Source organism: Notolepis coatsorum (genome assembly GCF_963971535.1).
Source record: "Notolepis coatsorum genome assembly, chromosome: 15".
Taxonomy (NCBI): Eukaryota; Metazoa; Chordata; class Actinopteri; order Aulopiformes; family Paralepididae; genus Notolepis; species Notolepis coatsorum.
In genome coordinates this window covers 67,343,031-67,370,284 of record NC_140179.1, presented here as the reverse complement: position 1 = coordinate 67,370,284, position 27,254 = coordinate 67,343,031, and the positions used below count along the sequence as shown (strand labels likewise).

The 27,254-nt window shown below is 43.1% G+C and overlaps 1 protein-coding gene across 1 annotated transcript in view; it reads right to left on the bottom strand.

Annotated features, from left to right (window-relative positions):
• Window positions 1-27,254, bottom strand: part of osbpl8 (oxysterol binding protein-like 8) — a gene marked incomplete at its 3' end in the record, with an annotated part of 241,611 nt that overhangs the window by 65,755 nt on the left and 148,602 nt on the right. The window contains 2 exon segments of the mRNA XM_084331028.1: window positions 22,643-22,760; window positions 22,763-22,866. Of these exon segments, the coding sequence (XP_084187154.1) occupies window positions 22,643-22,760; window positions 22,763-22,866 (222 nt within the window).

Below are 27,254 nucleotides of genomic sequence, written 5' to 3'. Positions count from 1 at the left end.
CTGCAATTAGAAACTGGCCCTGGTAAATGTCCAAATACACCCCCCCCCCCCCCCCCCCCCCCATGTACAGTGTCTTCCCCTTCGGATGTATATTTTTCTTTTTATTAGTATTATAATTTTTTTACACAGTACTGTATATTTGTATGTTGTGTATGTCATAAACGTCCTGATGAATTGAAAATGGAGGACCCTGATGTAAACAAGACGGAAGACTTTTTCTGGTCTGCATCCTCGTAGCAGTTGTGTGTATTGAGCCGTACTGTGTTGTACCCATTCTGCAATCTGTTAATAAAGTTTTCAATCAATCAATCGGTCTTGTTTCTATGGTACTACAGAAGCAAAGAGGAGTCGTATCCGTCAACATGTCTACTACACATCCCACTGGTGTGAATCTATTTATTTATTTACCAGGGACAATGTTTTACACATCAATGTAAATGTGCTGGAGTTAGCTAATGAGTTCATTTTCATCCGTAGTCCCTGGGCAGGCTATGACAAATTGATGACCCGATGTCATCAATACAATGCATTCATAGATACAGTAACAGAAATATATATATTTTTTTAATGAGAGTATGTAAAGGCAGTACCAGAGATGAGGTAGTATGATAACTCACAATTGCAAGTTTGGTTAATTTGCTTTAAGCCATAGCTTGAACTTGTTGGTCTTGTCAAGGTTAGGTAAATATCAATTATCAAATCTCTTAACTTGGAATATACCTGTACACCCCTCTGTATTACTGCTGAATGATGTTTTTGAGTGTGCAGTACATCCACAGCTAAAGAGATTGGTTTTATCGGGTATCACAGTGGCTAAAAAGCTGATAGCATCACGATGGTTCCAACCGGAAAAAATGTGCCGAAAGGTCTGGATTATTACATATCTCGATGTGATCTATCAAGAAATATCTACAGCAAGAATTTTGGGTCTCAATTAATCCAAAATGACATTGTGGTTAGAAGTGGTGGAGAAAATCGTGGGCGGCTAGGTGGTGTAGTGGGCAAGGCACTCGCCACCAGTGTGGAGACGCTAGGATTCGCGTGTTCGAATTCAGCTCTCCACATTGTTTTTCAGTTTAACTGGTCGTCCGCAGTAATACACATTGGCCGTATTACGGGGAGGGAAACTGAAGGGTGGGGATCGGGCGTTGTGAACAAGCGACTCCTACAAGTCGGTTGGTGCGCCTGCGCAGTAGAATCAGGAAGTGTCGGGGGCAGCGTGAGCCTCCCACGCGTTACTCCTCGACACTGAGAGATCGAGCTGCGCAGGTGAAAAGATGCGACTGCTGTTACCTCAAGTACCGGAGGGGACTTGTGCTATGTATGACTTAGTCCACATTGCAGCCGGCTTGTGGGAGGCAAGAAACAGCGTTCGTGACAGGGGAGGGTTGAATTGGATGATACGAAATTGGGATGGGAGAAAATATAGAAAAAGTGGGAGAAAAAGTGGATCAAAAGAAGTGGTGGAGAAAATAAAAGCTAGCATATAATGGTAATGTCTGGTTAGGAGCGAGGGAAAATGGATGGATTATCCAATGGGGGGTCCGGGAGGGGGGGGTACGAGCTGGAGCATATGTGTGTAGGTTTTTAGATAACAGGTATTAAGGGTATATCCTATATAAGACAATTAACTAAAATGTGATTTCATTGGATGTGCACTGTCAACTAATGCTTGTATATCTTATCGTGTGTTGTCATGTTTGTTTATGTGTTTGTTTAAAAAATAATAAAAAAAATTAAATACAAAAAAGGTTAGGTAAATAATGCTCTCTCTTTTTCCAGTAGTGTGTGGCTCTGAATGAGTAGTAGAGGTGACAAAATATACGCGCACGCGCGCGCGCGCGCACACGCACACACACACACACACACACACACACACACACACACACACACACACACACACACACACACACACACACACACACACCATCTGGAGGTCTTTCTATGAAATATTACTCATGAGACAGAACAATGTTTGTATGAAACCTATAGTGAAGTGGATGCAATAATGACAGCAGCAGCTGGGAGAAAGGAATAGGAATTAGGGGAGAGGAGAGAGAGAGAGAGAGAGAGAGAGAGAGAGAGAGAGAGAGAGAGAGAGAGGGGAAGAGAGAAAGAGGGAGAAAGAAAGAGAGGGAAAGAGCGAGAGAGGGAGAGAAAGAGGGAAAGAGTGAGAGAGAAAGAGGGAGAGAGAGGGAGAGAGGGAGAGAGGGAGGGAAAGAGTGAGATAGGGATAGAAAGAGGGATAGAGTGAGAGAGAAAGAGGGAGAGAGAGAGAGAGAGAGAGAGAGAGAAAAAGAGGGAGAGAAAGAGTGAGAGAGAGAGCAAGAGAGGGAGTGAAATAGTGCGAGAGAAAGAGTGTGAGAGAGAGAGAGAGGGACAGAGTGCAAGAGAGAGCAAGAGATGGAGAGAAAGAGTGAAATAGTGCGAGAGAGAGAGTGTGCGCGAGAGTGTGCGCGAGAGAGAGAGAGAGAGAGAGAGAGAGAGAGAGAGAGAGAGAGAGAGAGAGAGAGAGAGAGAGAGAGAGAGAGAGAGTGTGTCAGAGCGACTCTGCACCAGCTGTCTCAGGCTCTCTTTAAAAGCCAGCGCCTCCTGGAAGAGCGCATCTCTGAGAGTCTTTTAATTTCAATCCACTTTAGGGCAACGCAATATAAAGAAGAGATGTAAAAGGTTTAAGTGAACATTGACAATTCTGAAAAAAAGCTCAGGTTTTAAGAGGTTGTGTAGAATAATTAAATAAAGATGAATGGAGTCTGGGCTGATGGGAAGTACAAAATAAAAGAAACACAGGACGACTCAGACAGTCTCTGTCTCGGACTCTTAATTATTCCCAGTCAAAGGTGGATGAGTGTGTGGATGTCTGAAAAGTGAATGCCTTTTCAGTAGGACAAACAAAAGGGTATGACAGGCTCCCGGTTTAAACATTTTTACATTAGACTTGACTTAATCGCAAATAGTTTTTTGGATTAAGCACATTTCTGGGAACGAGGATTATCGCTGTCATTTACACAGTGTATCTGAAAACTGAAGCCGGACCCCATATCTATCCACATCTGTCTACCTGCGTATAATCCTTTTTACACATCTGTAGATGCTATATCTATATCTGTACATATCCCTTACCGTAATACCTACTCTTTCTAGGTATACCACTGGCCAGTATGACTTACAGTACATAGTGTCTTTATACCTGCATCACTGTACATAATAATAATAATACTATAACACTGTACATGTATCTCATTAGCACTATTACTCAGTAGTAGTCTTTATATATTTTATACCCAGTTTAATCACATGCACATTGTATATTGCTATTGCACTTACGTTTGCACTCTGGTTGGAACTTCTTTTCGTTGTACTGTACTTGTGCTGTATAATGACAATATATTTGAAGCTAATCTAATCCAATGTAATCTAATATAATGAATATAATTTATATAGGTTTGGGATGAGACTGAAATGGCTTATAGTTGTGTGAAGTGTAAACATATGTAAGGTTTTGTTAACACTTTCTGTGCCATTAACGTATATATATGCGTTTGCTCGCCAACCGTTGAGTGCCAATAACGTATCCTATTTTTCTATTTGAACACTATGGTCGCCAAAACCGCCGTACAGCGTCTTTCCTCGCCATGCTCATTCTGCCAAAGACGCCGTACCACGTCTTTGATATCAATATTTCAAAAATCTGTGATCGAAATCATATTTCTCCCCCGGACACTTGAGATCTACTGTTGATCCCCTCTCAACTCTCCAACGGTTCAAGAGCGCCATCTGGTGGCCGATCGGCGGATCGCCCAGAGCGGAAACAGGAAATGGAAGCTGGTGCTCATTTCAATTTGGTCCGATCACTCGGTAATAGTACCAGGACTCGAGCTAGACACAACGGATAGCAATCCGTTACCAATAACTCGACAAACAACATGATTTGGACGTATATACTATTTATTATACAACCTGGAAATGGATTGCATATTTCTACATCCCATAATAGGAATATCTCTGATCCACGCTCATCGCCCAACGCTATGAGGAAGCTACGGTAAGATTCAGCGTTTTTTTTTTTTAACGTGTTCCATATAAACTGCTCTGATGATCATATCACCCACACTAGATGAATCATCTAACGTTGTCCACGGAATTATAAACGAGCCCCCCCCCCATCCGGTCAACATCAGATGATCAGTAGTAACTTCTAGAAGCACGTCCATTTGAATTTTTTTATCTCGCGCAGATTCCTATCAAACTGTATTTCATCATCAATATAATGCATTTGGGGCTATAAATCACGTTCTGGAGAAAGCTGCAGAAAACGATAAAAACATACTTATACTTTAGACCGTATTTTAGTATGAATATGTGAATGAAAAAGTATAACGTTGCTACACTCTGAACAATAGATATAGGACGTTGAATGGGCCATAGTAATGTCAATTTAGCAATACAATTAAAAAAGTTATAGCCCTGCAAAGAGGGGAAACTTCTCCATATTAAATAGGGCTGGCGGAGGATGGTAAATTATGAATTTAAGCCTGGCGATCAAAGTGTTAATATCCTATACACTCTCACGGACCTCGGTGTTATCATTGGAACTCATTCTGATACCCCGAGAGTGCAATGCCGACCGAATCCTGCTAGGTGGCAGTATCGCCCACGCTTTGAAACCTTATTTCACACTGTGTGTGATTGATTGATTGATTGAAAACTTTATTAACAGATTGCAGAATGGGTACAGTACAGTACAGCTCAATACATACAATTGTTAAGGGGATGCAGACCAGAGACTTTCGTCTTGTTTACATCAGGGTCCCCCATTTTCAATTCATCATAACATAACATACACGACATACAGATAGACAGTACTGCTACATCTATACATTTATGACATATCAGATTTGCAAATACTGTTTGTGATACCAAAAGAGTCCAGAAAAGAGAGTATATACATTTGACGTAGAAACTGTACATTGGAGGGTAGGGGGGGGGACTGTACATTGGAGGTGGGTGGGGTGGGACACTGTACAACTGTACAAGCAAAACTGTTCATTGGAATATTGACAAAAACCATACTTCGTCATTTACTGTACATTGGGTTGGGTTAGGACATTTACAGGGGCCAGTTTCTAATTGCAGTCTGCCGTAGGTGTTCTTTGAGAGTGTTTTTGAAAGTGGGTAGTGATTCACATTCCTTTACAGCTTTGGGTAGGGCGTTCCACATTGATGTGGCATAATTGCAAAACGTGTTTAGTCCCTTGTTTGAGCCGAATCTGGGTTTAACATGATTTGTGGAGCTCCCTCTGGTGTTGTGATCGTGGTATTCACTGACCTTTGGGAAGTATTTTGACATGTACATGGGTACCTTGGTCGTGTAGTGTATCTTGTAGACCAGGCCCATTGCAAGTTGCTGTACTCTGTCGTCTACTCTAAGCCATCCTAGTTTGTCAAAGTGGGCAGGGGTGAGGTGGGTTCTAGGAGTAAGGTCAAGCAGTAGTCTGACCAGTTTGTTTTGAGATGTTTGTAATTTTGTTTTTAGCGCCTTTGAGGTGCTTTGGTACCATGAGGTGCAAGCATAGTCGTAGTACCCTTGAATGAGTGCTCCTGCCAGAGTCTTCAGGGTATTCTTGTTTACCAGTGAGGAGATCCGGTACAAGAATAGAGTTCGTTGGTTGACTTTTTTTTATTACATTGGATGCCATTTTGTCACAGGAAAGATTTGCCTCTAGGATGGAGCCCAGGTAGGTAATTTCTTCTTTCCTTGTGACAATATTGTCACCCACTGTAACTGAGAAGCCGTCGGTCTTGCTGAGTTTGTTATTTGAACCGAAGAGAATGGACTCTGTTTTGCCCATGTGTAATGATAGTTTGTTATCAGCGAGCCATATGCAGATTTTGCCTAGTTCCAAGCTGAGGGTTTTTTCAACCACAACTTGTTCTTGTCAGAGACCAGCAGGGCTGAGTCGTCCGCAAACAGGAACAAGTTGCAGTCACAAGCTGACGACATGACATTTGCATAAATTAGGAACAGTAGGGGTCCTAGTATGCTTCCTTGTGGAACACCACAGCTCACTGTGAGGGGGGGGGGGGGGGGTAGGGTACCGTTTACCTCCACCATCTGTTCTCTCCCCTCCAGGTAGGATTGCATCCAGCTCACTGATAGACTATCAAAACCAATTGCTTTTAGCTTGTCAATCAGAATGGAGTGATTGACAGTGTCGAAGGCTTTTTGTAGGTCCAGCATGACCATGCCGCAGTATTTACCCGCATCCACCTCTTGTTTGATGTGGTCGTTTAAATAGAGAAGGCATGTGTCAGTGGAGTGGGCTGTTCTGAAGCCAGATTGGAATTCGTAGATTCGATTTTTTTTCGCGAGGTACTTTTCGACCTGTTCGTATACAATTTTTTCCATGACTTTCAAGATGGAGGTAAGGATAGAAACAGGGCGGTAGTTGCCTGGGTCTAATTTACTGCCCTTTTTGTGCAGGGGTGTTACTCTCGCAATTTTGAAGTCCTTGGGGACGTGTCCCTGTTTTATGGAGAGGTTTATTATGTGTGTGATGACTAGGGTGATGGCGGCTACTGAGTCTCTGAGGAATTTGGAGGGGATGTTGTCATGGACAGTGGCCTTGTTCGGTTGGAGGGCGCTCAGTTTTTTGAGTACCTCATCGGTTGTTACCATTTCCAGTTTGAAGTCATCTTTGTGGACCCCTAGGTTCTTGTAGTATGCTACTATGTGTTCTACCCCATAATGCCCTGAGTGGGAGGGTAGTTTGTTTACCAGTGTTGTGGCTATGTTTGTGAAGAAAATGTTTAAGTAATTGGCTACATCCAGCTTGTCTGTGATGAGCGTGTTGTCCGTCTTTATGTTTATGTTTGAGAATCTGGTTTTAAGTTTTTTACTGCAGCCTAGTTGATTATTGAGTAATTTCCAAAGTTCACATGGTTTGTTTTTGTTTTCCTCAGTTTTGTCATTGATGAATTATTTTTTTGCTGTTTTGATCATGGAGTTTACGTCATTTCTTAGTCTGTTTCATTCCAGTTTGAGTTCAGTCACGTGGGCTTGGAGTTCACTGCTCGTGCTTTTGGTAAGCTTTGACTGACTTTTCAGTGTGCATCCACGGCTCAGCGCGATTTTTTACCCTGTTACATTATATATGGTCCAGGCGGAGAATTTGGACTCAGGCAAGTTAAACGCTTCATCAGAGCACCTTGTAACGTGTTCAGCACACTTCATGCATATTTTGTGCCATTCCATGTCAGGGACCTGATGGACATCAATACTGGAAATCGCGATCAGACAATTGGAATATTCTTTTTGGGATACCTCCTAGTAAAGGTAAGGACTATATGACATCAATCCTACTTCGATCCAACGATCGCAACGATCAACGTAATGTAGTATTCAAAGCGTATGCCGTTGCTGACGATCAGAGCATCAAAAAACGACCCCCCCCCCTTTGATGCATTCATGATGAAACATAATACCTATTATATACCCTTGATTTGGAAATAGTAACGTGTCCAGGCGAGCAACGTGAACTACTTTAGCAAAATTCACATAGCGCTCCATAACTCAGCTTTCAGGAATTAGCCAGGATCACTCTGAAACTATACAATATTCACCACGGGATAACATGCAAACGTATACATGAAAAAATTTACTCTTTTTTACATGTTGGACGAGAGATAGTGACTGTCAAATGAGCCATAGTATTGTCTCCATAGCTATAATATAGAATATAGATATAGCTCTGCAAACATCGTGACGCACAGTGAAAATGCCTATCTTTTAGCGTGGTGCATTGACTACATGGATGAGGGTAATAGCTAGTAATATTGTTATTAGTGTTTTTTAACACGAGATTTCTAAAGGTAAATAAAACTAGAGATGGAGTAATTAATTGGGCTGATATTTGACATTTTGAGCCATTGGCCATTAAATCAGCTAATAAACTAAAAAATTCTGTCTTATTTTATTAGAGCGAGAGAGAGAGAGAGAGAGAGAGAGCGATAGAGCGAGAGAGAGAGCGCGCGCGCGCGAGAGAGAGAAGCTAATCACAATGAACCACAGGAGGCGACTGGTGAAGGGGATCTCCAGTATATGAACTTAACAGCATATCACGACCAGGAGGTAGCAACACAAACTAAAGCTTTACCAAAGTACAATATTGCTTAAAAATAAATAAATAAGTAGCTGAACAAACATGAAAATACATGTATTAAAAAAAGAAAAAGAAAAAAAATGTAAAAGCCTGAGCCCAACCCTGTCTGAATGATCCTCTCTCTGAAACTCTAGTTCCATCTCCAAACAGTCAGGTCCTGGTGAGCTCGGGGTGTGAACTCCAGAGCGATATCCACCAGCCGTTTCCAGAGTCAAGTAATGCAATCCCAGCCTCTGAGCTGTTACCTTAAAGGCACTAATTGGCCAATGCTTCTCCAATGCACATCTTTAAAAATTCAGGAGCACGTCAATCCAAACATGCAAGTAACAGAGTTCTGCTTACTCTACATTCCACGCACAACAACAACAACAACCTAGTAGCTACAGCTACCACTGTGTGGAGGTGCTAATCAACCAACTACCGGGTAAAACTAGAGGGTCTAACGACAACAAGGCAGCCACGCTCCTCTCTGGGCTTTAGTGTCCCAGGGGGAGTGCGTCTCCTCCACACAGCGACCCACACACACAACCACACCTATCACGATACTACACCCACCTGGCAGCGAGATGGGCGACAGGTCGTTATAGCCCCCGAAGGAGGCATTGCGGATGAGCTTGCGTCCGTCGGGGTGCGGGGGCCGAACGGACGAGGTCCCGCCGCACGTGGAGAAGCGCCGGCGGCACAGCGGACCCTCCTCCTTCATCATCAGGCCGGCGGAGGAGCTGGGGGAGGGGGGGGGCCTCCGGGGGTGCAGGCTGTGTGGCCACGGCACGCGGGGGGAAGAGGAGGGGGTGGGGGGGGGGGGGGCGAGGGCCGAGGCAGTGGGGCTCGTCGTGAAACACTCTGGTCTGTTCCCCCCCGCAGCAAGCCGCACACACACACAACACACACACACAACACACAGCAGAGCACAGCAGCGCACAGCTCAGCTCAGAATCCAAGCAGTGGACCAGTGCTGCACACTTCTTGCATTACACTCCCTCCCTCCCTCCCTCGCTCGCTCACTCTACCGCTCCCTCCCCTCCGTGCGAGGGAGAGGGAACGGACAGACGAATCAGTGGCGTCCCTCCCTCCCTCCCCCCCCCCCCCTTGTACTGGCCCTATCTCACCTTGCTAACGACTCTCACGTAGCACTTTCCATGTTTCTCCTGCTCCACGCCTCCATGCTGCTCCCCCTTGTTTCTCATGTGCATTTCTTTTCCTGTATTTTCCACTTCGTCTACGTGGAGTTTTCCCCTTCCATTCGCATTACACATCTCTAACCCCCTCGAGCAAGACTGATCACCAAAACAGACTACTAAATAAAACTCTAGAGGCCACCACCAACACACAAACAAACACACACAATGAGGATAGAATGAAGTTGGCTATCTCACAAATAAGAGCTTTGATTATATGTCTGAACTCAATAGGGCAGGGGTTGTAATTTCTCTATGTTCCTCTGGGCCTGGGATCAGGCGGGGGCCCAAAACTGCTACTGACTCGGACGTAACCCACACAGGTTCGTGTGGGGTCGGTCCTGATTTTTTTTGCGCCCGATCAAAGCTCTACTCACAAATAGTCAGATGAGGCAAATCACGTTTCACTAGACACAAAACCCAGTAAGCCAAATGACATAACAATAATCTGGCCGATCACAGATTAACAAGAGTTTATTTATGCACACATTCTGAAATGTTAGTCTAATTTATGGATTAACTACCTTTAGCTGCTTGCATTAAAAATAAACATTCACTATAGGATATATATATATATATATATATATATATATATAGGGTATTTTCAACATAATGCCCATTCGGTTTTGATAAAGAATGTTCTAGGGTACTTTTCTTTCTTTTCTGTAAACAAAGACATAAAATGTCACCCTGAATGATGTATCATTCTTTGGTTTAATGTCAATGTAACCAAATGCCCTCGTCTGTGAAGGTACGGGTTACACACTGGGGAGATGGCTCTTGGCAAACAGCAATGTCGCCCTTGGGATGTTATTATTTTCAGGAAATTCAATCTCGACAATGTAATTCAGGTCTTTGACAAAGATAGTGCGAGGGTTATGAAAGACACTTGAGGTTGTGAGAGAGAGAGAGAGAGAGAGAGAGAGAGAGAGAGAGAGAGAGAGAGAGAGACCGAGAGTGAAAGAGAGAGCGAGAGCGAGAGCGAGAGCGAGAGCGAGAGCGAGAGCGAGAGAGAGAGAGAGAGAGAGAGAGAGATTGAGAGAGAGAGAGAGAGAGAGAGAGAGAGATCCAAGAGCGGATGCTTTGAAAAGAGACTCTGGGTATGCTTGTGATTATCTCCGTGGAAACCCATACGGCCTGGCTTTGCCCGTATCTCCGTGAAAGCCAATCTCCAAGCCAGGCTTCTGCTGTTGATCCATCCACACTCCCCCCGGCGTCCTCCTCGTCTCCCTTTCACCAGACAGAACCCTGTGTTTACCGTCTCATGTTGGCCGACTCACCAGCACCGTTGTAATATTTACACTTGTTTAGTCTGTAAACAGAGGCGTTCTCTGTGTGCCATGTGACCGGTGTTAAGGTTTGCCATCACTCCCGAGTGTAAACAGACGCGGGTAATCGCCCGGATAAGGACTCAAGAACACTCTGGTCACGGTGTCACAAAAGTGTTGCGTGGCAACCGACCAAGATATCTCCCCTGGGCAAGCGGAGAACTCGCCAGCTCTGCCTGCCAGACGGCCAAGACCGCCAGACTCAAATGTGTGTCGATTATGGCAACTAATTAGGTTGTGTGCTGTACGTGTAATTAGATCTTGGGTCTAATTAACCGTCTTGAACGGGAAAATGAGAGTTGGGAGGTTCGGCTAGCTGTGCCTGTCTGGCACAAGAGCGCCAAACACCACTAGGGCTGGGCGATTCCTTAAGTGTTATTAGTCCAGTTTGGGATCATGAAAACAAGATAATAGAGATACAACGATTGTGGAAATCCAAAAAAAAAAAAAAAGGGAAATCCACTGTTAACCCTTTCCTGCCAATAACGTCGTACAACGGGTTTCAAGTTCATGCGAATTCTGCCAATAACGGCGTACGACGTGATTCTGATCATAATTTCATATTTTCGCCATGGTATTCATATTTCACTCACGGAGCCTTGTCGGATGCTGTGTGAGCCAGCACAACTCTGCAACGCTTCAATACTGCCACCTGGTGGCTGATCGGCGAGTTGCAACCGGAAGTGGATCTCTTGTGATCCCGGTGCGTCTCCCTATTCCGTCCGGCCACTCGTTTATCGTCGCGGGACTCAATACACACACCGTGGATATGGATCTTTGCCATAACTCAATAATCTACATGATTTGGGCGTGTATTAGTAATATACAAACCAGAAATGAACTGGGATCTGTTTGCTCCACTCTCATCGCCCAACGGTACGAGGAGACTGACGTGAGTTTCAGCGTTTTTCTTTATCATTTTCGATACAAACTGCTCTGATCAATATATCACCCATACTACATGAAGCATCTAACGATTATCACGGAATTATAAACGACCCCCCCCCCCCCCCCCCTCCGTTCACCCGCGCATGATCAGTCATAACGTTTAGGACCATGTACAGTTGAAATTTTTAATATAGCGTCGATCGGTATCAAACTGCATTTGATTATCTAATATATGCATTTGTGCCTATATCTCACGTTCTGGGAAATACTGCAGAAAATGATAAAAACATATTTATACTCTAGACGATATTTTCGTATGAATGTGTGAATGAAAAAGTAAAACGTTCCTACATCCTGAACGATAGATAATCGATGTTGAATGGGCCATAGTAATGTCAATTTAGCAATACAATTTAAAAAGTTATAGCCCTGCAAAGAAGGTGAACATCTCCATAGACTTACAGTGCTGGCAGAGATCAAACAGCGATGGATATAAGCGTGGCAGAGAATGGGTTAAAAAAGCATGTTTTTTTTTAAGTTCAATAAATTACGTTTCCAAAGTCAATGTTAAATAATTGCAATCTCAATATTGACAACAATAAATGTGATTATGATACACAATAGACACCTGTACACCTAATCAAGTGGCCAGACTCAAACTTATTCATTTACTTTTTCATTGACCTTCCCTGACTTTCAAAACCCAACAATGATACCTCCATGTTAGGGAAGAGCGTTCAGGCTAATTAGATCAGCCTCCACCAACTAGTGTTTGTAGACAAACATTGGCAATCGGAATAAAGTCATCATGTGCCCTCCATGAAATCCACAAAATGGCTGCAGTCCAAGGTCAATGAAACACAACTCAGATCACTCACAGAAGACATGATGTCATGTACTGTGGAGAATGTAAATGTTTCAGTAACGGAAAAACAATTATGAAAAAAGAACGGCACCTTGATTTTTGCACATGTCAAAAAGACTGGTATAGTCCTTTAAGTTAAACTTTACATTTAAAGACAAGGGTTCATCATCATCAATGATTCTGCATGCAAAACATTTTGCAAGCAGAAAATCACAGGAGCATGTTATGTCGACAGAATAAGGGTGTAGCTTGGTAGTGTAGAGGTCTAAGCACAAGCTCACCGCAGAGACCCGGGTTCAATTCACACCAGCGGTACCTCCGGCTTGGTCAGTCGTCCCTACGAACACAATTATTGGCAATGTTCATGGGTGGCAAGCCGGTGGGGTCCTGGTCGTTGCAACTAGGGCTGCAACTAATGACTAATTTGGTAGTCGACTAATCTGCCGATTATTTTTTCGATTAGTCGACTAATCGAAAACCAATGTAAACAATAAAAAAAAAAAAAAAAAAAAAAATCCTTTTTTTTTTTTATTACCTATCTTTGTGAAAGTGGCTTCTCAGCTCTGGTCCAGCTGAAGACAGAGCAGAGGAACAGATTGGACATTGAGCATGACCTCAGAGTTGCTTGTCTACCATCACCCCAGACTTTGAGACTCTTGTCAGGACCAAACAACAACATCATAACATGATGATCCCATAGCAAATTAAAATAATGACTCATGAAACATTTGAATTTGGATCTTTAAGCCACTTTAAATGAAAATGTATTTGAAGAACAATACAGCAATCACTCATAACAAGATAAATAAATTAAATAATACAAATTAAAGTGGAAGTGTACTTTAAATAACTTTTGTTTGCTGTGTGTGAGAGGAGTCCGTGTGTGTGTGTGTGTATGTGTGTGTGTCTTACTCTGATCGCTGTGTGAGTGAGAGGAGTGTGTGTACTGTGTAATTTGTGTGTGTGTCTTACTCTGATCGCTGTGTGAGTGAGAGGTGTGTACTGTGTAATTTGTGTATGTGTGTGTGTCTTACTCTGATCGCTGTGTGTGAGTGAGAGGAGTGTGAATGTGTGTGTGTCTTACTCTGATCGCTGTGTGTGAGAGAGAGGAGTGTGAATGTGTGTGTGTCTTACTCTGATCGCTGTGTGTGAGTGAGAGGAGTGTGTATGTGTGTGTGTCTTACTCTGATCGCTGTGTGTGAGTGAGAGGAGTGTGTATGTGTGTGTCTTACTCTGATCGCTGTGTGTGAGTGAGAGGAGTGCGTGTGTAATGTATTGTGTGTCTAGTCTGATCATCATCTCCTGCAGGGGAACAATGTTTTCAATGTCCAAAATTTGCTATGGGATCATCATGTTATGATGTTGTCTGGAACCCTGAGAAGCCACTCTCACAAAGATAGGTAGTGCACAAAAAAAAAAAAAAAAAAAAAAAATTAAATAAAGTTTTTTTATTTTTATTTTTTTATGACTAATCGACGCAACAATTTCTCGTCAACGATTTTTTATAATCGACATCGTCGATTATGTCGACTAATCGTTGCAGCCCTAGTTGCAACAGCGACACCTACTGGAGATAGCATACGTATTACGCTCTCCCAAGTGAAACTCCTAGCCGACAGGTGAAAAGAAGCACCTGGCGACTCCACATGTCTCAGAGAAGGCATATGGTCATCGACACCCTCCTCAGACCGGCGATAGGGCAGGAAGGGAATTGGCATAATGATGAACTTGGGGGATGGGAGAGCCACTAGCAACACGTTGCATTTGACTTGCTTCACCTCCTCTTTCCACGGCAGTAGGGGAATGGATCATGCTTAAATAAATCTGTGCTTAGCAGCATTGTTGTGGTCTACCGATTAACATGGCCACAGGACCCGCAACCCAATGATAACCATAGGTCACGGAGGCCAGACTTCTACCGAGGCTAAGCCATGATAAGCTAAGCCAACGCTAACTGGAAAGTGGCTTAGGGAAGAAAAACAAAATAAGATGTCTCGACTTAATTGAGCATCAAAGTTACCATCCCAACCGACTCTTCAAAACCAGCGTGCCCTGAAAAGGACGTGCAGTTGCAAATTGGACCTGCATTCAGAATCATGTCGACACACAAGGTTCTCAAGCTGAACCATTTTTGTTAGCGTATACTATGACAATAAACACAATTCAATTTCTGCTAAAAGGAAGAAAAGTAGTTTGCTTTCAAAATTATTTTAGATTTGAACAACATCCTTTCAACATCATTTGAGGCTTGAGGCTTGCCATGTCATAGTTCTCATATCATGTCTGGCTAATCATGAAAATTTTAAAAAAATAGGGGGAGATGACAAGGAATTCCTCAGGTAAGAACTGAGGGAGTGATTGGTGAATAACACTGGCAACATGTATAGAATAGATTAATAGAAGACATACTTTAGTATGTTTATCAATGTTAAAGAGATAGGTAGTAGGCCAACTCTCCATGTAACGTTAGACCATTCCCTATTACTTTTAAGGGATCCGAGTTTGAAACTCAGTGCGTGGGCAGTTAGCTGGTATTGTTAGTGAATAATAATTGGAAACACTTGACTTGTGCTTCTCAGTATGAAAGACATGGGTAATAATAGGGTACGTCTCCATGGAGACCATTCACAACAATGTTGGCCGTTGACCTAAAATGTGAACGAGTCTGTCGTCTTTTCTAAGGACCACTTCCATCTGAACTTATGCGAGGCCTTAACAGCAAGTTATTGGAATAACCATTAGTCATCTTACTGAAAACAGGTACTTTCAGTACAGATAATGACAAAGATAAAGCTTGACTGTCTATTTTGGCTTACTAGCAACAATTGCATATGTTTGACAAACACACACAAGCCAAGCATTTAGTTTTTCAATGTTAAAAAAGTGAAAGACTTCTATCCATTAGGTTCTACGTTGTATTCACGATTAACATTGTTCCTCCTTGGAAACCCCTGCAGCCTGTTACAAAGCCAGCATGTCTGAATCCCAGTATATATGGAGGCGTATCCATTTGCCTGATTGAGTTACTTGGGCACCACATCCTTCTGCTCCTGTACTTGTGTCTCCCTCAGGTGACTGGGTATCAGATATGGGTTGTGAGAGATAAGGTTATGAGGAGAGGTATGAGATGTAGGGGAGCTCTGGTGCCAGATAAGCAGGCGTAGGGCCGGCTTGATTAATCTAGTTTCAATTACGATTTTTGTGCCACATGCTGTGTTGCTCTCGTTTCATCTTGTGTTGTAAATGCAGCGCACCCTTCCTACAGCCCCTTCCTCTCCTCGAGCCCACACGGTAGTTTCTGCCCCTTCCTCTCCTCGAGCCCACGCGGTAGTTTCAGCCCCTTCCTCTCCTCGAGCCCACACGGTAGTTTCAGCCCCTTCCTCTCCTCAAGCCCACACAGTAGTTTCAGCCCCTTCCTCTCCTCGAGCCCACACGGTAGTTTCAGCCCCTTCCTCTTCTCAAGCCCACACGGTAGTTTCAGCCCCTTCCTCTCCTCGAGCCCACACGGTAGTTTCAGCCCCTTCCTCTCCTCGAGCCCACGCGGTAGTTTCAGCCCCTTCCTCTTCTCGAGTCCACACGGTAGTTTCAGCCCCTTCCTCTCCTCAAGCCCACACGGTAGTTTCTGCCCCTTCCTCTCCTCAAGCCCACACGGTAGTTTCTGCCCCTTCCTCTCCTCAAGCCCACACAGTAGTTTCAGCCCCTTCCTCTCCTCGAGCCCACACAGTAGTTTCAGCTGGTGTCGAGGGGGAGGAGGAGGGAGCCAACGGCATGTTTCTCCAGTTATTTTGAAACGTCTTTGGTAACTTGTAGAAGACGACAGAAAGGCAGCCGTTGGTCGAGAAGAAAGGTAAAACTAATTCAGTTGTCGGCATATGATGTTCAGACGTCACGTTTCGGTATGTCAAGCCACACAAAGAACACATCTAGTTTTGTTGAATTATTATGGTCATAGTGCAATGTGCCTTTATCGCCACTTTGATCCTACTAAATTATCATAATGAATGTCTGCAAGTTTGATTACATTACAGGAGAATGTTTGACCTCCTAATCTACATATACGCGACAGATAAAGATAGACGTGACAATAATCAAATCGTTATTATACTAACGTTATAGTGGCAAAGAGACAAAGTTATCTTTGAGTCTGTTATTATGCAACTTGCAACAATATGCAAAAATGCAAAGCTGATTCTAAACGAGTCACGCATCATTTTGGAATCATTAGCCTCATCCGTGACAGCAAGTGGACATAAGCCAAAATAAGGAGTGGAATAGCCGTGCTTTTTCAACCAGCAAGAAGAACAACAGAAAATGTGGATTCAATTTTATTACCAACTTTCTTGGCAAGGATTTTGAAACTTGGCGCAATTTAAACGGCTATTTTCTCACTTCTTCTGATTATCTTTATTGTAATTAGTTAATGGTACAAATTTTTTGTATTTTTTTTTATATATACCGGATTACCGGTATATGTTTTTGTAGATTTGTATTGGTTTGTACTACCGGGCAGTCCGGTAGAGAGAGAGGGAGAGGAGGAAATGGGAGACAGAGTAGGGGAAGACATTCGGCAAAGGACATGGGGTCCGGGAATCGAACCCGGGTCGGCCGCTTCGCGACGCAGTGTGTTACATGGTGTGCTACTAGAGCTCCCTAATGGTACAAATTCAATGTAACTATCAAATTCAATGACTATCGATATTGATAATGTTTTTGGATCTCGATAGCTAATTTTAGATATAGTTAGCACCCTGATGTGCCAATCACCAGAGCCAGGCAGAAAGAAACCTGACAACAACAACAACAACAACAACAACAACAACAACAACAACAACAACAACAACAACAACAACAACAACTTATCCCCACTGCTTTTAAGCCTCTAAATACCAAAGCAGACAGGACCAAAACCATTGAGTACGTTCACTGTTGTGTTTACGGCTTGATACACTACAGGGCCAGGCTGTACCAACTCTCTCAGGGAGGACTATACGACACTAGGTGGAACTAAGAAAAAAACGTAGCCTTATGCATTTGGGATTTTTGTTGCTTTTTTCCTGATGTACCGAACTCGTACCAAACTGTGATCCCAAAACCAAGGTACAGTACGTACCGAACTGTGACTTCTGTATACAGTTACACCCCTAATATATACAGTATATATATTCAAAAGGAACCTAACTGAATAAATAAACATAAACTTAAATTAAAGTAGTCATATTTAATTGGTTGCAAATCCTTTGCAATCAATGACTTCCTGAATGACTTCCTTAAGTGGTAATTCGTGATTAAAATGTTGTCTTTCCTGATAACAAAGCCAGAGACTAACGCCGCTCAATACATTTGAATGGGACACTTAATGGGATGTGAGGTCATAGTGCACTCTCCATCATTAGAATACAGAAACATGTTTGCTGTGGCACTTCGGTAAGTTAATAGTATGTGCATCTAATATAATATATGGTATACAAACAGTAGTTTGTTACTGTACCATGTAGCTCAACCTGATCTACTTGAGAGGGTATCCATTTCACATCACTAAGACAGGGAACCGCATTTGTGGTAAAGGCCTATCTCAAGCCCTGCCCTCTTTTCTTGATCCTTGAATCACGACTTCCTGGGGGTTAAGGGGTCAGTTGACTGGTTCAGCTAAAGCCAGCCAGCCAAAACAATGGAAAAGTGTGAGTGGCAGATGCGCTCCCGACAGCAGATTGCATGCAGGCAAACATATAAGCCTGCAGTAAGCTCTGGAACAGAAAGGCATTCTGGATGCATTGCAGGCCTAGAAGCATCTTCCTCATTAATACAGGGGTCTCTTCCTTGTCGTAGAATTCCTCTTAGACTGGCAAATACTTGGCAACTACTTTGCCTCAGTCTCCGACGGCTGAAGTTAGCGAGTAGTACGGAAGGCGATTATTTAGGCTTAGCCTTGGTTTGGTTTTCATTCTATCCTCATAGAGTACACAAACACACACGCATACAGTACATGCATACACACAAACCAACAAGAACAAACAAGGCAGTGATGAGGTATGTTTTTTCTTTTTACATAGATAGGTAAAGCTAAGTCAACTGCTCAGGTGCAACTCTGCTCTTAGCCCAAATGCTAACAACAACCACTCAATACAAATCACATACTGTACCTTAAGGCTTTGCACAAGGAAGAGAAAAGCTGACCAAGGTCAACTGTGGCTTTATCACAAGTCAAATCACCACAGATTTAGATCCACACTGTGGCCGTCCAGCCCTGCCTACGGACGTCCGAGCACAGCTCAGGCCCAGAGGAGGCCCAGATATCCTTCATCGTGCCCTCCTGTCCCTCCTTACTTCCACCGGCTCTCCATTATCTTCAGCAAAGCGTTTCGTGTCAAGCTGTCCCTCAGGACACTCAGGCTCCCAGCTCTCGGCACACCCATTGGGTGATCGTGTTGGGAGGAAGAAGGAGCAATGGATTAGGATTGGCTAAGGAGGCGAGATAGGCCGCCCCCCCCCCATTACATGTCATTAACCCGGGGTGACGGGAAATAATCCCACAGGCTGAGCCTAAATCCGTGTTGACCACACCTGCTCTCTCTCTCTCTCTCCTCCACCCTACTCTCCCTTCTATGGCCCTCTCACTCCGTCCACCTGGGCAGGAGAAGAGAGCGGGTCGACAAGCGGCGGTTAAAAGCGAGAGCAGCCGCAAAGCCGATTGGAAAAGCCATGTAAATCAACATGGTGTGGGGTTATTTTTAGCGTGCAGTGTGCCACAGAAACTATAGCCTACTTGGCAGGCAGGGCCATGGCCATACTGCCTTCTTTGGCTGCAGTAGTGTGCATATCATGTTTGTATATTCATACAATATACTGTGCTTGTGCTATATCCTTGATGCTACTTTTAACATAATTTGTATGCCGCCACCTCTAATGCCTTTTTTCTTCTTTTTTTTACCAAAACATAATAATTTATGATCTTATAAGCCCATATCGGCCAATACACGTTGTCTGCCGAATGCCGGTATACCTATCGGTGCATCCCTAGTAAATATGTTGAGGAAACTAACAACTCTGTTAACAATATACAACCCAACCAAACCAGGTATGGCCATTTATGACAGGATAGTGTGACATCACTCAATCAACAAAAGGTGACGCCGGTATGCATTTATACCTCAGTGCTTAATAAGGGGCTACATGAAGGAAAGTTTGTTGCCATGGATACCTGGCTTGGGGCTGCAGTTTGCCATGAGCATGAGGACCAAACTGTATTCTCTCCTGGTCAAGGAGGGAAAGACGGTGATTTAAATAGATGCCAGCGGTGGGTCGCCATCTTTGGAGGTTCGCAGACATCAATTTGCATGGAGAAATCACAAAAGAAAATACAAAATGTACAAAAAAACTGAGAAATGGACGGGGGGAACCTTGAGTTGAAGTTTCTCCCATGCGAGATTTTCTGTGGCAGGTTTTCACACAACAACACACATCTTTTAACCCCAACAACCACTTGTCAACACACACACACACAGGTGGCTCTGAAGGCCAATTATTACGTTAGCCTTAGCAATAGCATCATTATGGTAGTAGCCTCCCAATACTCTCATCACACAAGTGATACACAGGGATGTGCAGAAAGAGGTGACTTCTGGAGCCGTGACAATATTGATAATAAAATTGCAACAATAGCCAATATTCTTGTCATACCGGTACATTTAAACCTTTATACATTTAGCGATGACCTCACATTGACAGACGTATTAGCACAATAACCACCCCTCAGTCATGCTGCTTGTTTGAATTATGACAGCCTTTCACTACCACACAACCAAAGGGTTTAACCCCTTCACTGCGACAATAATGAAGTTTTATTTTTAATTTTTTTCCTCCTTTTTCCGATTTTTTTTTCTCCCATCCCACCCTTCCTGGTTGTTGCGCACTTTCCCCTACTGTTGGTCCGAGAGGCCGGAGACTGTCGCATGCTTTCCTCCAACGCATGTGCAGCCTGCCGGCAGCCAGCCTGGCCGCGCAGATTCTCACTGGGAGAGTGTAACATGTGGGAGGCCGCACTACCTCTCTCCAGATCCTACCCTCACTGAGCAGGCGCCCCGACCGAACTGTAGGGGTCGCTGTCCACAACGCCCAGGACCCACCCGCCAGCTTTCCCACCCTCTAATACTGCCAATTGTATTAGTGTGAACGGCCAGCCAAGCTGGTGACAACGCCGGGAGCTGGATTCGAACCAGCATCTCCGGTGTTGGTGACAAACGCAATCTCCGCTACGCCACCTGACCGCCCGACAATAATGAAGGTTAACCCTTCCACTGCCACACGACACAGGGTTAACCATTTCACTACCACACTACCAAAGGGTTAACCCTTTCACTGCGACAATACCGAAGGTTAACCATTTCACTGCCACACGACACAGGGTTAACCCGTTCACTAGCACACTCCAGAAGGTTAACCCTTTCACTACCACACTACAGACGGTTAACCGGAACGTGAGCTATCTTTGGCCCGCGCCGTGGCCCGGCAGCGCCTGGGTAATCACTTTCAAAAGCCTTACCGGGGGTTTTTGTTAGCACCTGTGTGCACTATTAGAAAAGATCGATTAAATTTCCCCGGTGGGGAAAACACACAGAATAAAATCTGCAAAATATACACAGTAAAATAAACATCATATTAATGACGTGAAACTATTTTTATAAAAAATGTACAGAAGTGAAGTCTATATGGAGAGATCAACCCCGCTTTGCCCTCACTATGTCGTGTGAGAGAGAGAGAGAGAGAGAGAGAGAGAGAGAGAGAGAGAGAGAGAGAGAGAGAGAGAGAGAGAGAGAGAGAGAGAGAGAGAGAGAGAGAGAGAGAGAGAGAGAATGTACTGTAGGATGGTAAGATGTCAATTGAAAACGATGCCTTTTCCCTTTCACACTTACTCCCTCTAGTGGTGTAAAATGTACTTGTCATCCTCCCAAAGAGAGCAAAGCGAACAACCCGCGCCTAGACTATTAAGTAATATTTTAGCAAGACCTTTGATAATTCCGCACGGCCTGGATGATGACATGCTCAGAATCAGAACGTGGGACATGATTAAACATCTCCCCGAGACATATCTCAGTATCTGAGTCTGTACTTCCCGTCTCTGACAGCCTTGTCCAGTGCTCACTTTATTGTCACGAAACTCATGCAAGGCCAGGCGATATTAATCCACGAACAGGAGAAATCTTTAGGAGATAAGACCACAAAATCCAAAGATAAAGTAAATTGACCTGGATTCACAATAGTACAGTTTTGTAGTGATCTCAATGAGCTCACCCACTACTGCTCACTAACCACAAGAGGGCACTGTAACACAAGAGTAGGTGCAGGAGAATGGAGACTAAGAGCAGATAAATCTGCCCCTGTATGTACTTGTTCCTCCTTGATCAGTTCTCTCTCTCTCATCCTGTATTATCAGAAGAAAGACGGCACAAAAAGAAGACCCGACACAGTTGTACAAATGAAAAACAAGAGATGAAAAATGCCATATGGTAACCGTGACCTTTAGAGTTGACCTTTAGAGTTTAGATCTCGACCTCTTGGAATGTGAGGAGTTCAGAGAAGCGGCAGAGGGGAACGAGTGCCTTCAGAGAGCACCCTCCGCCTGCATGGACTCGGATTCAGTTAACCTCTTAAAATGCTAAGCGCCGGGGCACCAGGGTGGCGCACCACATACAGCGCTGCGGTGCAACGCGGCCGTCCCGGGTTCGACTCCCGGACCCCGCGACCTTTGCCGAATGCCTCCCCCATCTATCTCCCATTCTTCCTCTCTCTCTCTCTCTCTCTCTACCGGACTACCCGGTATCAAAAAGCAATAAAAGATCTACCAAAAACATATTTAAAAAGAAATTATAAAAAAAAATGCTAAGCGCCATGAGGACTGGGGGGGGGGGGTCAAAGTGGCTTGTCTGTTATTCATCCTGGAGTCTCAGTTTAGCTTTGTTGATACAAAAAAATTTAAAATAACCAGGCCTTCTGGTTATCTTGTTCAGCGTAAACAAATAAATCAGAAGAAATTCTTGGTGAACGAATACGGAACCGATGGATTCCTCGACAGCCCTGTGAGTGTCATCAGCAGCAGCTCTGCAGGGAGATGTTCTAAATGAAGGAGATGGTGTAGGAGAGATGATCTCACCGTGGCTGTAGCTGAGACCAGCTCTGCAGGAGATGTTCTAAATGAAGGAGATGGTGTAGGAGGGATGATCTCACCGTGGCTGTAGCTGAGACCCGGGCTGAGGGTGGAGGGGCTGCTGGCCAGGTGCTCCCTGCTAGGGGTGTGGAGGCCCCCCTCCTTCTCCCTCTCTCCTCGCTCCTTCTCTCCTCGCTCCCCCTCTCCTTCTCTCCTCGCTCCCCCCTCTCCTTCTCTCCTCGCTCCTTGCCCTGGCGCTGGCTCATCCTCCCCGGGGTCAGAAGGACAGCGTCATCACTGGACACTAGAGAGAGAGAGAGAGAGAGAGAGAGAGAGAGAGAGAGAGAGAGAGAGAGAGAGAGAGAGAGAGAGAGAGAGAAAGAGAGGCAAGATTGATAGGGTATGGATGGAGGGGGAGAAGGGGGAGTAAGTGATTGATGAGAGAGAGGGAAGGAGGGAGAGATGTGAGAAATGGTGCGAGGGAAAGGATGTTCCAAGAAAGGAGGCAGAGAGGAGAGACAGGAGGGGTGAGAGATAGAGGGAGGGAGGGAGAGAGGGAGAGAGGGAGAGAGGCAGAGAGAGAGAGAGAGAGAGAGAGAGAGAGAGAGAGAGAGAGAGAGAGAGAGAGAGAGAGAGAGAGAGAGAGAGAGAGAGGAGAGAGAGATTAGGATCAGGATACATTGACATCCTGCTCACTTTAGATCGGGGCTGCATGCCTGGATGAAATATCATGTTGCAATTTGATACGACACAGATATTGAATTTGTGATACAACCTGCAATAGCATTGTTACAAAGCCTAATCTTAAATTTAGACTTTGGCTTTCAGTATGTAATTGAAAACCTGTTCAGTAGTCCTACTACAGTATTTTGTAGGCATACATTTACCTGTTATGCTACCATAACCCTACGGCATTATACAACAATCTCCCAGTGATGACCAAGTTATATAGTAGGCCTAGTACTTTGTGTTATATAGTAGGCCTAGTACTTTGTGTTATATAGTAGGCCTAGTAGTTTGTTTTATATAGTAGGCCTAGTAGTTTGTGTTATATAGTAGGCCTAGTAGTTTGTGTTATATAGTAGGCCTAGTAGTTTGTGTTATATAGTAGGCCTAGTAGTTTGTGTTTTTGGTAAAGACAGGCGAAAAGTAAGAATTAGACTGGTATGGTCCTTTAATGCAGCAATCACTCTCATAACTCACAATGTTATGATATCGTATTATAATAAATAAACCACTCTCATCCCTCTGGCTCAAGATAATGCATTTAGTAATGCATTAGTAGTAGTACAGAAAGCATCAAGTACAAATACCCTTCACGTCACACACAATCCTGGGTACAATGCTGAGAGCATTTATCAGCTCAGTGTATCAAACACTATGGATGAGCTCACAGGGTACAGATGCAGTGGGATTATCGATAATATCGGCCGATATGGCCTTTTTTTACACATCTGTACCGGTCCGATATCAAGATAGGGCCAATATGAACAGATATAAAAAAAAAATTAAAAATGAATTATTATTCTTTTGTATCTTTTTTTTCTTTTATATATATATATATATATATATATATATATATATATATATAAACTTGTTTTGACCTTAAATAGTTTCAAAATATTTCTGAAAATAAGTTACAAAAGTACAAAAATAAATGCGTTTTGGAAAATAGCTCTTTATTTGATTATCATAAAAAAAGTGTTTTCTATACAGAGATATCGACATCGGTAAATATCGGTATCGGCCAGAACAGCAATATTAATATCAGTTATCGGTATCGGCCACAATTTTCACATCAGTATATCACTAATTATTGACAAGGTAATGAGCAGCATGGAGTAGCCATAGAGTGGTTATAGGGTTGGGAGATATACTGACAGGTAAGGTATACTGTCATGAATCCATACAAAAGGTGTGGATTTTTACTATACCGTTTTCCATGAAAAATATACTTAAGTTATATTTTATATATATTAAAAGAAATCCTTGCTGCAGTATTAAAAAGGTAAAATAAACATAGACCATTTAGAATTAAGTTAATGACAATCAAAGAAAATATCTATCACATTTATACTGGAAAACTAAATAGCATTACACCATCAAAACTAAGACAAATACACATTGCCCCAAGTGTCGCTATAGCCGGGATAATTACTCCACCACAAACACATCCATTTACACAGATAACCACAAACACCACACCCACAATACAGAAGGAATAATCCGCGCCATAATCCAGGACAGTGTCCAATCGGGAACGTAGCAACAGAGACGACAGAGTATGTGTTCAGTACTACAAGTGTGTAAGTAAGTGTGTGTGTGTGTGTGTGTGTGTGTGTGTTACATGTAACAGAGAGAGAACCAGAGAGATGCTCTCAGATCAAAGGAGAGTTTTTCAGGAAGGGACAAGGAAGAATGATAATTTTTACTATGATTTATTTTAGGTTCTAAATGAGTCACATGAGTCCTAGGATCAGCAGAAGAGGTCATGTTAACAAAAAGTGCTGATGAATTTAAGTATAGCACCTTTCATAATTGCAGCTCAAAGTGCTTCACAGCAGTTAAAAAAAAGAACAAAAAAAGACAGGCATAAAATGAACACAGGATTAGCAGATCAAGAGCAATACATAAAGTGCAGACATAAAATGAGCATAAAATAGATGGCAGCAAAATAGACAAAGTCAAGGTAAGGCATAGAACATTAAATCACATAGTTTTTCATATTAGGATCTAACATCTTAACACATTGACTGCCAGCAGCAGGGGGGCGCTGATCCCCCTTCAGCGCCAGGTCTTTATTCAATGGATATAGTTTTAGACTGCGACATTTGCGAGTGCTTAAAATATATCTTATATTATAGCTATGGGTCTAATACACCAGTCGATTGTCAGTGAGTTGCTTCCAGTCAACATGCCCAATACAGATCGTTTTTTCATCCGTACATTTCCGTTTTATACCGTTTTAAATAGAGTATGGTTTGGGTGGTTCTAAGTAATTCCAGGAAAAATACGAGAAAAAGGCATTTTAGTGTAATCCAGTCATCACGTTGTAATTTTTCGGCTGATTATCTAATCATCCTGAAATCAACGCTAGATTATCATTATTATATCTCCTCGTTAGAGATGGGTACCTTTCACATTTGAACTGATACGGTACCGGTACGGGTACCTGTGAATCGATACCGGTACCCAACGGTACCTTTTTTCAGTACTTTAGTCTCAAGACATTTTATTTACCTACCTCAGTCGTAAAAAATAAATCCAAACTTCAAATAACTACAATTTCGACAGTTTTCGGCTTGCCATTGCGCCGACTGCTTTGTTGTTGAATCAAGTCAAATCCTAGGTAAGTATATATTGTGTGTGTGAACGTTGACATGAAAAGAAAAAAGGTAAAAAAGAAAAAAAAGAAAAAAGGAAAAACAATTAAAATAAATTTATTTTGGTATCTCACTTGAATCGATACTCGGTAGTACAGATGTGTTTCGGTTCGGTACCTCAAAAGTACCAAATTCGGTACCCATCCCTACTCCTCGTGCATACATGAAATGGCCCTCGCCCGAGTATTTAAACCCTGCCCCCACGGCTCAGATCGGCTCATAAAACACACCAGCCCATTTCCAATAGAATGCAATAGCTCCGCAAGGCAGTAGAGGGCGGTGTTGACCATCTGCCAGCTCAGACAGGGTCTGAAGGGTCTACAGAGGCTGCAGCCATGAATTATTATAAATAGATATAGCGAATCAAAGAAATAACAATCCCAAAAACGAGTTAACTCGTTGTTGCCGCTGAACTCATGGCGGGCAATAACGAGTATACTTGTTCTTGGCAATTATTGTGTTAATAGGCCTCTTTGTTTACAGTTTGATTATCCCTGATAATAGACGTTTAGAGCCGTCAGAGCCATCTAGGTCTTTCCCCCCGTTCTAAGGTACATTATAGAACAATTACAGTTCTGAATTACTTTACAGAACAACAGCAATAAGTACGTCTACTTAAAGTTGTATTCGTTTTTAGGCACAATAAATAATAAGAAAGCCCAGAGCAATGAACATTTTTAATAGTAGCCTGTTAGGGGTGGGAATCACCAGAGGCCTCACGATACGATATTATCACGATATTTAAGTCACGATACGATAGTATTGTGATATTAATATTGCAATATATTGCGATTTATTACCTTTTTTAACTGCAAAGTAAAACTGTCAACATGTTTTATCTAATAAAATAAAGTTTTCAGTCTGTTCATCTCACTTCAATCATTTTTATTGCAGCAAATGAGATTTTCTCAAGCAGACAGATGTCAACACTGTAATCTGTGTTGCATGTACCTGACAAACTGAACTGTTTGTATTACAGTCATATATTCCAACTTAACTGAATGCACACATGTGCGTGTGTGTGTGGACTAGGGCTGACCCCTATTAGTCGATTAGTCGACTAATCGGTCGAAAGGAGCCGTAGTCGACTGCCAAGCTCTTAGTCGAAAAAAAATAAAAATAATAATAATAATATATATAAATATCTTTTTATCATTCTTTCCAAAAGAAAAGAGGCCTAGAAGCATGTCTAACGCTAATGGCACACATACCAGAGGCTAACTGCCTACGAAAACAGGCACAGAGGCACTGAAAGAGGATTTCACCCATCTAATGTAATGAACACACTAGACTAGACAAATATCAAGAT